Consider the following 11,770-nt stretch of genomic DNA (forward strand, 5'->3'; position numbering starts at 1 on the left):
CTAGGTTCAATGAGTCTAATCTTTTGATTTGCAGACCTGGGGCTCAGGTGAGCCAAATCTCCCTGGGCAATGGGCCATAGTAGGTCCCACACAAGATCGATGTATGCTCAGGGCCAGGTACAAGTCCCTGCTGACATTAAATCATTCAGTTTGTGAGCTGACTTGAAAGAAGCTACTCTAATGTAATGTCTCATTAAATTAACCTTAATTCTAAGGAAATGTACACATTCACATGGGTACTGTGGGAGCTGGGGTTTACCTTCGTCCTCATCCTCATCCTCTTCTGACCAGCAGATAGGTCTTCTCCAGCCCTTTTTGTATCATCATTGCCTGGCCTCCTAGCACTGTCAGAAGTGCAAAACTGAAATACATGGAGGAGGAGGATGGAAATGTAATAAACTGCAAAGCCCCCTGGGGTCTTAGTTGTCTGCAGTGCCCACCTCCATGACTAAACATATTGCTCATGCTAATGCTGTTTGCTGGAAGGAGTGTTCCTCCAAGATAATGTCTCTGCACAGTGAAATATGCATGGTTTTTCGATGGCTCAGCTCAAATGGGATCACCTTTCAGTGCCTAGACAGTGCTATTTTTTAAATATTTTTTTCCCCAGCGCAGCATGAGGAACACAAACTACCCCGATCAATGCACTTTTTTTTATGATCCATCCATCCCCAGAACCATGCATGAGCCCACTGGCATTACAGAGTAATCATGCAGGCATTTCTTCCAAAATAGCCTAGTTTGGTTAAGTCTCTATCTTTGTTGGAGATTGCAGGGAATATTTCACAACTAAGCTAAGAAAATAAACCGAGGCTTGCATGGCATTTCCAACGTAACCCACGTTTTGCACAGGAGTTTGTTGACCTGGTGCACAAGTCAAAATAAAAGAAGTTTTTTTTGGTACTAAGGAGTTTCCATTAAAACTGTGTAGAAATCCCTACCTTCGTGGCTTCCATGACCTTCACTGTTTTACAAAGTCTGCGAGAAGCCTGAGCAAGTGGCTGTGCTCTGTGGTTCCCACCTCACCGCCCCGATGTATGCCCAGATGAAGTCTGCTGTGTACAGCTGTGCTCTGCACCTGAGTGCTCACCGCTAGGCAGCAGTGGGGAGATTACCCCTGCCCTATTCCCCTCGCCAGCCTCATCCTCGCCCCGTCTCTTCTCATTCCCTAATGAACACGGTCTCCTGTGTTTTCTCTGCTCTTTATTCCATGTCATCGGGGCTGAGTGACTGCTGAAGATGAGAGGGGATGAGGAGTGTGAAGAGGGAAGCTCCTGCCTTTGGTCTGAGCCTGACGGGCAATGATGAAAACCACATGGGCTATGAAGAAGTCCAGTCCAACTTTCTGTTTACCGAGCTCCCTAGAAACATCAACATCTGTCACCACGAACCCCCTAAAAGGGGCACCCCCTTGCTACAGGACCCCGGTGGCAGCTCCCATCCCTCTTCCCCGAGTCCGGGCTGGGGCTGCGGGGTGTTGACAGAGCGGGAGGGAGGTTATCCGGGACTGGTGAGAGCTGTATTAACAGACAAAGCAGATCTGCGGCGATGCCCTCCGCTCAGCGCTGCGGTGCCACCTCGGGCGCGGACAGCAGCCAGGGCTCAGCTCAGCGTTCGCAGCCCCGCACGCTCCCGGTGCAGCCCTCGGGGCCGCCCCCCCCCCCAAATCCCGGCCCGGCCCAGAGCGGAGCGAAGCGCTCCGGCCCCTCCGCCTTCTCCTCTCGGTTATTGTCACTGCGCACACAACGAATTTTCCTTCTATTAGTCATCTCCCGAAGATCAAAACCGAGGACAGCTGTGAACGCGATCGATCCCTCCAAAACGCCTTAGCGAAGCGTTCCATCAAAGTAGATATTTCCTGGGATTTATTTCTTCTTCATTTTTTTAATAATCGATAGCGTATTACTGGGTTTGGACTTGGTTTTCCTCTGGCCGACTTACAGCCCGGGCTGGAATTACACAATTCGCCGCAGCCCTGCGCACGGCCGAGCGGGTGGGACGCGGATACCGCCCTCCCCAGCGGGGGAGCCGGGCCGGGCTGGGTGTGCGCTGCTCCCCGCCGCTCCGACAGTTCCTACAGCTGTTCCGAGCGGAGCGCACCGTGAGACCCTGTGTTTCCCAACCCCCACCGCTCCCCGCTGCCTGCACCACGTCTTACACCGATGAGAGCGGAGGTGAAAGTTTAGGGCTGCGGCTGGCCTCGTGTCCCCCCCGCTGCCCCCCTCTCTGCGCTCTTTTGGTCTTGTATTTGTTTCGTTTGATTTATGGTGATTATTAGTCATTTACTTACTTATTTCTGGCAACGCGCTGGCTTTGTGTTTATAAACTGGACCCCCTCAAAAGCCGCAAAGCGCCTGTTGTTTTCATCCTGAGAGAGCTCGATCATCATTTGGTCACATTTTCATAAGAGTCCGTGGTGGCGATTTCAATTTACGAGACAGAAACTTTCAAAGGAAGGAGAACGGAAAGCCAAAAGAATTGCGAAAGTAATGGCTGAAACATTCTCCATGTGGAACAAATGCTTAAAATATGGCACTACCCCATAAAAAAAAGTAGCGCGGAAGCATTTCTTCCGGGCCAATTTCTGCTCGTATTACTAAAACATGTCATTTTTTTTGGAAGCTGTATGGCAAATAGGGCTCCTCACATGATCAAAATCAACAGTTTGGCCCCCGAGTTCTTAGGAACTTTTTTTCCCAGAGCTCTCGTTGATTCCAATGGTCTTTCTGAGCCTGAAACGGGAGTAACTGTGACCTGTAATATTTTTTGACACATAAACCATAAAAGAATAACGTTAACAGCGCGAGTCGGCCAAGCGGTGTGCCTGGGGGAGAACAGGAATGTTTGCCTTGGAAAGGAGAAAGGGAAGAAGGAGAGGGGAAGAAGAAAGCTATAAAGCAATATTTTTGATCATTTCAGATATTATTTTGCTATTTAATTAAATATTATCCATTTGGTTATGTCTGTATTCCTTCTTTTTTTCCCTCCTGTAGTTTACGGAGCTGGGGAAGAGCTAATCGCTGATGGAAGACAAGCAAGGAAGCTAACGAGAGAAACCCTCCGAAAAGATTCCTTTCCCCCAAATGCTCCTCGTGTGAGCGGGCGGAGGAGCGGCCACTCACGGGAGCGCTCCCGGAGCTGCCGCCCACGACGGAGCCCCCCCCGGGGCCGCCTCCGCGCCCACAGGGGTCCCGCAGTGCCCCGGTGCTGTGGGGGGATCGGGGGGTGAGCTGAGGGGGGGGGGGAAACCTGCTCGGCTCTACAGCCCGAACGCGAGCTGCCATTAGAGAGGTGCTAATAAACCCCTGTTAAGCATGAGGCGATGCAGTGATTGTGTGATCTCTGGCCTTTGAAGAGTTCCTGCAATTAGCAGCGATGCCCAGCGCGTTATGCCCAGATTTCTCTTTATTATTATTAATAATAATAATGTTATTAATATTTATTCCCACTGAGGACGGAGGGGAGGACGCGGCTCCGCCAGCCTCCAGCTGACCCTGCCGCTGCCGGGGAGAAGAAGCCCCGAGCATCTCCCCCCGCCCCTGGGACCCCCCCTGTGTCCCCTGCGGGAAGGTTCCCCGCAGCCCGGCGCCTGTCGCCGGGGGAGTGAGGTGCTCAGAACCGCTGCTTCCGCGGAACGGCGGAGAGAGGTGACGGTGAGATACATCTGCCGGGCAAAAAGGAGAGGGAATTGCTGCTGCCGGGGAGACGGAGAGAGGGACGGAGAGAGAGGGATGGCTCTGCGATTGTTGCCTTTAGCGAGGCAGTGAGATTAACCACTGGGACTTATTCTAAAGTGACCCATCACTGAATTCATTTCTGCCTGAACTTTCGGTGAACCTGAGATTAAAGAGGGGAGAGCAGCTAAGCAGTTTGTTGTTAGCTGCCTTTTCAACAGCCCTTTCAGACTGAGTAAATATTGATTGCTTTCAATCTGATTGCCCCAGAGGAAAACACCAAAGCATCTCAATAGCCTCCAAAAGTAAACTTTAAAGGTGAACGGTAGAAATGGCCTTAAGTATGATAGGAGGATGCTAAACTCCTTTTGACATTTGAACGCGGTTTGAGTTGGGGTGGTTGGTGAGGGATTTTTTGGTGAGGTTTTTTTTATTTAGTTTTCTGTTGCTGTTTTTGTTTTTTGGGGTGTTTTTTTTTTTGTTTTTTTTTTTGTTTTTGTTTTTTTTTTGTGGTTTGTTTGGTCTTTTTTTTTTCCCAGACGTTCTAGAGAGAAAAACAGAAAGGGAGGGGGAAAAAAAAAAGGGTGTAAAAACAAAAGGCTCCCCCCAGTCCGAAGGGCAGCTGATGGCTCCCCCGGGCCAATGTGCGCTCTGCTCGCTGCGGTATTTCTGCGTCAGAAACTCGTTCCTCCTTCCCCCACCGCCAGCACTGAGGGCTTGATCATATCGAAATGATAATAATAAAAGTAACGAAATGAGTTGGGGTCGGGAAGGTTGGGGGTGTCAGCTTTAAATCGTTCGAGGCGGAGAAAAAAAAAGTAAAAAGTAAAAAGACAGATAAAGCGAAAAAAGGTAAAGCAAGGGTTTGGCTTGGAAGGAGAGGAAGCTCTGTGCCCCAGCTCCCCGCAGACGGACGCGCTGCCATGTGTCCCGTTCCGCATTTAGGCTGTAATTTATGGGCTCTCTTCCCAACGCACTGAGTTAGCACCGGGGGAGCGGGCTCTCAGATCCGGATTCCAGCAATGTTTAGATCCAGATTTCGATATTGAAATGCCCTCATTGGCATGCAAATGCCACTTTAACACATCCAAGTCTCTGGAAGAAGGCCATCTGGTTTGCTTTGTGGCTTTACACTAATAAACAAAAGGTAAAGTATATGGCAGGCGGGGAAATGAAAGAAATCGAGGCAACGGCGGCGGGAGCCTTTGGAGACAGCCCCGCTGCCTTGCAGATAGCTGCTCTTGATATGGCCGCCGCGCCTGCAGATCGGGGCTTGTTTCTTTTGACACCGAAGTGAAGAACATTTCGTCGGCTCCCGGCGATCCCGCACAGCGGAGCCGCTCGGGCAGCTCTGCCCCGCAGCTGTGTCGTGTCAGGCGGTGTCACGCGTGGGGGTTCCAGAGGCAGCGGGGACTCGGGGCAACCCCTAGCACCGCGCTGCTCCCTCTCGGCACCCGCCGTCCCCCTCCCCGACTCCGTGCTTTTGGCACCTCTTGGAAATGTCACGCTGTTTACCTGCAATAACTTGTTTGGGTTATCTCCAGAAATACGAAGGCAGCGGTTGGGAAACGGGCTAGGTGCACGTAGGGGCCATCCCCCCCCCCCCGCCCCGTCCCTTGGCAGCCCTTCGGGGTGGCAACGCGGGGGTGGGGGGGAGAGCACGATGCCCGCGGTAATTAAATGTGCAGCCCTTGCGAGGGGCCTGCGACGTGAGGAAAGAGGGCCTGAAGACAGTTTCTGCTTTTGAAGCGTGCTCTGTTTATGTAAGTGTCACCATCCATCCCGAGGTGAAAAGGTTAGCACTTGACCCAGGAAGCTCTCGTGTTTGTGCTTCAGAAATAGATCGGGGTCATAAATTCCTCCCAGTTACAGCGGAGGGCCTCATATTTTTTTCTAAAAATAATAGTGTTTGAGAGTAGGAAAGGAGGAAGGTGCGTGTTATGAGGCGGACCGGGCAGGCCGGGGGGTGACGCGGGGACCCTCCTCCCTTCTCCCCTCGGAAGTCCCCGACAGCTGAAAACGAGGGATCCGAGCCGTGACGCGCCGGTGACGTCACGCAGAGGCAGACACACGAGGTATACCTGAAAGCGGAATATATTTATTACAGACATGGTAAGGACCCGTAAATCCTGCCCTGGGTCCCGGCGGCGGGGACCGCAGAGCCCTGGTGATTGTACGCAACGTCGGGGGATGCGGCTCCCTCCCGACAGAGCTCCGTGTCCCGAGTACAGCACACACGGGGCGGCATGCAGCGGCCCGGACACCAACCACAGAAGTTATACATTCATTTGGCCATCCGACACATTCACGAGTGGGTCGAAAAGACATCGAGGCTAGAAGAGGGGGATGCGGAAACAGGGAGAGGTGAGGTCTGTGGGGGGCGGCGGTGCCCCTCGGTCGGGCACGGCCCAGCACAGCTGTATGGGGGAGGGGGGTGCAAGCACACCGGGTAAGGTTTACAAAACCTAGTGCAATTGAAGCCTTGTTTGTCACGTTTTGGGAAATAGCGCTGCTCTTTGAGGTATCTGCTGGAGCTTAACACGTCTGCTTGATGCTGCCGTCAGCCTGACCGATAGAAAAGTGGGTCCGGTTTGGCGAATGCACTCACCCTGCTTCACCTGATCATCTAAACGTCATCTCTAGAAAAATCTGTAAAAAGATAAATCTCTCGGACAAAGTATTTACAAGCAACAAACTCATAGACACGAACAAAGAATACATTAAATTAAAGGATGAAAGTCCTAGAAGTCGTGTAAACACTTGCCATAGTGCATCTCTTCGTGAGGTTATGTACCCTCCATGACCTGTCTGTCACCCAGGGAAACTCAGAGGAACGTCCTTGCGGAGAGGAGGGAGACCCTACGCGTGTGCCAACGCAACTCCTCCGCCAAGGAGGTGCGGGGGGGGGGGACGGAAAGACAACCTCTTGGCAGCAGGGGCCAGGAGCGGCTGGGCCGGCGCCCCTGGGCCCGACCGACGGACGGACGGAAGGACCGACGGAGCGCACCGCGGCTCGAGGGGGCTCAGTTGGCGGCGGGTCCCGGGTCCGAGGCACAGGAGGCGGGGGAGGTGCTGCAGGGCGACGGGCAGCACTTCTCCGACGGGTCCTCCGCCTTCTCCTCGCAGCCCGTAGGGGTGGCGGGGGAGATGGGCAGCAGCCCCTCTTTCTCCCTCTTCTTCTGCTTCATCCGCCGGTTCTGGAACCAGATCTTCACCTGCGTCTCGTTGAGCTGGAGGGAGGCGGCGATTTCCACCCTCCTGGCCCGGGTCAGGTACTTGTTGAAGTGGAACTCCTTCTCCAGCTCGGTGAGCTGCTTGGTGGTGAAGTTCGTCCGGACGGTGTTGGGCTGCCCCACGAAGCCGTACTCGCCGGCCTTGCCTGCAAGGGGACGAGCAGCGTTAAGCGAGCGCAAGTGATTTATAGGCGACGTAATCGATACGCCCGCGGCGGCCGAGCGATAGGGACTCCTCGGGATACGGGAGAAGCCCCGGCAGGGTGAGTGATGGGGTGCGAGGCGCTAAACTCCCGGTGTCGGGGAAACTCGGGAAGTGCTTTGTGAGTAACACGAGATACGACCACGGGAGGGGTGAGAGGGGGACCGAAGAACCGGCGCCGGCTCCCACCCGGCGCTGAGGGCACACGACCCGGCCGCCCCCGCGGACACCTGCGCCCGCCGCCCCGCGCAGCCCCGACGGCGGGGCCAAAACGAACCGGGCCGGGCCGCCCCGCTCCCGCCGGCCACTGACCTGTTTTAGGGGGGTTCCTTTTAACTTTCATCCAGTCGAAGGTCTGCGCCGGCGGCGAGGTGTCGGCGGAGGGGGAGCGGGAGTTGTCCTGGTGGCCGGCGTGGAGGGGAGAGAGGGCATGATTGTAGGTGCCCAGGGGCAGGCTCTGCTGCTCCTGCCCGTACGGGGAGGGCACGTACTGCGCGGGCCCCCCCGCGTAGCCCTGGTGCGGGTGCTGCGCCGCGGCGGAAGAGAGGCTGCCCGAGTAGACGGCGGGCGCGCAGGGGGGGAAACCGCCGCCCAGCTCCGCGTCCTGCCCCAGCGCGTAGGGGCCGTAGGCGGCGCCGAAGCCCTGCGCGCCGTACGTCGGGGGGCAGCCAGGGTGCGCGTAGGACACCCCCAGGCCGCCGTGGTGCTGGTAGGCGGCGGGCTGGGCCGGGGGGTGGTGGTGCCGGTGGGGGCTGAGGGGCACCCCGCGGCCCACGAGGAAGCGGTCCTCCCCGCTGCAGCTGCCGGCGCTGACGGCGCAGGGCTGGAAAGTTGTAATCCCGTGCTCGGGGTGGTAGGAGCGGGCGGCACAGGCCCCCGCCTCGCCGCCGAGGACGGGGTACTCGAGGAAGGAGCTCATCCTCGCAGCGTGCCGCTGTCACGCCGCCGCCGCCGGGTCTTCAGCGTCCGGCGGGGCCGCGCCAACTTTCCCACTTCCTCCATGGGGCCGGGAGGAAAATGACACGAAGGTACCGCGAGCGGGGAGGCACGTGGGGGGCGGCAGCCAATGGCTGCGGCGCCTGCGGGACTTTCCCGGCTCCTGCCGCTGATAGATCGCCGCGTCGGGGGCATTTAAACGCCGAGCGCTCCGACGGCGCGGCACGGCGCGGCGCGGCACCGCGGGGTAGGGCGGCGGCGGCCCCCCGGGGGGCGAGGGGCAGGGCTGCCGCGCCGCCGGGGTCCCGCCCGCTGGCTGAGAGTGGAAGGCAGCGGAGAACCCGGCGGCGGAGTCCGGCCCGCGGAGCCCGGCCCCTCCAGGGTGAGTGAGTGCCTCTGCGGCGGGCCTTGCCGGGCTGCCCGTGCGCCGACCCGGCTGTCAAACTGGTGCTGGGCATCTCCGCCGTCCTCCCGGCTTGGGATGGGGCGGGCTGGTTCCGCGGCATGGGGCGGCGGAGAAGTGTTGGGGACAGAACGGAGAGCATCAGCACTAGGGACGGGGATGAGGATGGGACTGTGGGTGAGGATGGAGACAGTAACGGGGATGGGGATGGGGATGGGGATGGGGATGGGGATGGGGATGGGGATGGGGATGGGGATGGGGATGGGGATGGGGATGGGGATGGGGATGGGGATGGGGATGGGGATGGGGATGGGGATGGGGATGGGGATGGGGATGGGGATGGGGATGGGGATGGGGATGGGGATGGGGATGGGGATGGGGATGGGGATGGGGCCGCTGCTCCAGCTCCGCCGCAGAACCCAGCGCGACGCGACGCCAAGAGTTAAAGGGGCTTGTCCAGCCGCATCACCAGGCGGCCGCGGACATTAGCATGGAAATGAGGCGCTTCGGGGACTGACGGCCATTGTGCTCTGCCGGGCACACCAACCTCCCCCTGGCCCGCATCCCCTCTCCCCCCGCACCTTCTTCGGGCTTCCCCGCTTCAGCCGGGGCTGGAGTAGAGGAGGGGGAGTCGGAGGGCTGACGACGGGGAGGAGGCCCGCCGGGCTCCGCAACCCATCTGCCGGGTCCCCGCGGCGCTCTGCCACCCGCACATCCCGGGCCGGGCGGGGGAAGGGTGCCCGGGGTGCCGCAGGTCGCAGCCCGGGGAGGCGGCCCGGGGCAGGGCCCGGAGAGAGGCAGGAGACGTAGGGCCCGCAACCCGACCCTTTTGTCCCCACGCTCCGCCACCGCCCAGGCCAGCAGTGATGGGATGTGGCAGATGGCCGGTGGCAGAGGCGGCCCCAGGACCCTTGGGAACCGCGCCGAGCATCGGTTTAAGCTTGCCCTCCCCCACCCCCATCCACGGAGAAAAAAAAAAAGGGTCCGTGGAAAGAAAAGGAGGGAGGGCGGTGGGACGTGAGTTGCCACCCCATATTCGGTTTTCATATGCGGAAAGAGAAAGGGGATGCAAAGAGCGGACATCCATCCGTCCCAGGGCTCCCATCTATCTTCAGGCAGAGGGGCTGGCTCCAACAGTCCGTGCTCCCCAGCACCGGCCCCGGGAGGAGCCGTCTCCTGTGCTCCTGCAGGTGCACTCCCGGCCGGCACTTCCATTGCTGTCTGCTCGCTGCTGCTTGCTTTGAAATCCCAAAGGCTTCCCCCTGCCCTGCCACCTCTCCCTGCTCACCAACACACGCACGCACTCCCTCACCCGCAAGCTCCTCCCTCCCCTCCGATCCACAACATCCTCCCCGAGTTGCAGGCTCTCCCGCTGCTCTTAGGTCAGCCCTTACCCCGTGCCATCCCCAAGGCCTCTCTACGGGCAGCAAAAGCTGAAGGGCCGCTCCTAGTATTTCTGTTTGTTCTGATTTACCGCGCAGGCACGAGTGGCTGAGGGCCCTCCGGAAATGTTCCGTTTCTTAAACTCTGGGCGGGGGGGGGGATCGTGGGGAGAGCAACAGCAACAACGCTCCGGGGGCGTTTATGGCATTATACTGCATCAGTGTGGGCTACGGTAAGGGACAGAAACACATTCATTTCATTCTCGTAAACCTGTTGTGATAAATACAGCATAAGACAGAGCAAGAAGGAGGGCCGCTGGGGCTGTTTACCAATAAAAGAACTGGCATCTTTTCAGTGCTCTTTTTTTTTTTTTAACATCTGCCTTCGAAGAAAAAAATACATTTAACTGCAAGTGGATCTGTTTTACCCGTAAATCCCGGCAAATTACAGCACCTCTCTTACAGTCTCCAGCGCCCTGAAATGCTTTTCTTTTTTTTTTACCCCCTCCCCTGTGCCATTGTTGGGAGCAGCCCCCATCCCTTTTGTTGCATTGTCTCTCTCGCGATGCTTTGGGGTTTCGCTGCCGGTACCGTGTGTGAGGGGCAGCGGCTGTAGGGCCGGGGGCGGCCGCTGCCACTCGGCGGCTCCGCTCCGGGCAGGGGCCGGGAATCGCCGTTTCCTGTCCGAGAGCGGGGCCCACGGGGCCATTTCGCCCATTTAAGCTTTCGCGTGGGAGTTCGCCCCCGCAGTGCCCCGGGGCTCGTGGAGAGGATCTGAGGCGACTCCTTCTCGCTGCACCCCCACGTTTGTTCAAATTGAGTGTTCAGACAATTTGAAACCTTGTCGCGGATTTTTTTTTCTCTTTTTTTCCTTTTCTCCTTTTTTTTTTTTTTTTTTTTAATTTCTAAAGCGTTTTCAGCACACGGACATCGGGCCACAAAATGCCTCCGCGCACCGCAGCCCAGTTCGGCCCGTGCAAAGGAGGCGCGGGGCCGCTGGGGCCGCCCGCCCCTGGCAGGGCTGCAGCGGGAGGAGGACAGCAGCAGGGCCGGGGTTTCGCCGCGGCCGCAGCTCAGCCAAGCTGTTGTTTTAAAGGAGCAATAAAAATGAATTATGACTAAACGCCTTCTCACTTAATGGTTTTAGACGGGGATCCCCAGCCCCGGCAAATACGTAAGAGGATTTTTATTTGTGCATGTGTTCCTGCAATTGATCTCTTTGATGACATTCTCATTCATAGAAAGCGTTTGATTTATGACTTTAGGAAGAATTGCGTTCAGCCCTTCCAGCTATAACCCACGCATCCCGGCTCCACAACGCGGTGCAGAGCTGCGAGACGGCTCTCCGTGCACGGACGGGCAGCGCTGCGCTATTCCCAGGCCCCCGCTCTCCTCGCACAGGCTCCCCACGCACGGAGCCGCGGCCGTGGCCGCCCTCACCCCTCGTGGGAGCCCCCACTCGTGTCCCAAGGAGGGGATTCGCCCCGCTCGGGCCCGACCGCGCTGCTGCCCGCGGTGTGCTGGAGGGTTTCCCAGCTCGGCACAGCGAGCGGGGACCCCGAGGAAACCACAGCTCGGGAGTAAAAGCTTTCCCTTTTGGATCGCCCCGCAGGAAGGGTTTGAGCAGAAGATAGTGTCCTCTACGCCTCCTCACCACCCCCAAAATGGACCGAGCAGAGGGTGCGATCCCTCCCTCAGTGACTTGTGCAGCCTTTGGGTGTTGCAGGCTCTAATTTCTCCCTTCCTTCTCCTTTTAGGGCTGATCTCCCGGACCACTCAGCGCAGGAGGACCCATCGAACGTACTCTGTGAGCTCAGATTTTGTAAGGTTTCCAGCCAGCCTGCTGGCTGCTCATTATGGTCGAGAAAAAAATATATGACGCCCGAAAACAAAAAAAAAAAAAAAAAAAGAGAGAGAGAGAGAAAAAAAAAGAGAAAAAG

The 11,770-nt window shown here is 57.5% G+C and overlaps 1 protein-coding gene across 1 annotated transcript; it reads right to left on the reverse strand.

The window, feature by feature from the left end:
• HOXA1 (homeobox A1) lies at positions 5,762 to 8,123 on the reverse strand. The gene is made up of 2 exons (XM_021385486.1): positions 7,422 to 8,123; positions 5,762 to 7,053 (listed from the first exon to the last, which is right to left on the reverse strand). The coding sequence occupies exons 1-2, from the start codon at positions 8,026 to 8,028 to the stop codon at positions 6,698 to 6,700; spliced, it is 963 nt and encodes a 320-aa protein (XP_021241161.1). The 5' UTR covers positions 8,029 to 8,123; the 3' UTR covers positions 5,762 to 6,697.

This window comes from Numida meleagris, chromosome 2 (assembly GCF_002078875.1).
Source record: "Numida meleagris isolate 19003 breed g44 Domestic line chromosome 2, NumMel1.0, whole genome shotgun sequence".
NCBI lineage: Eukaryota > Metazoa > Chordata > Aves > Galliformes > Numididae > Numida > Numida meleagris.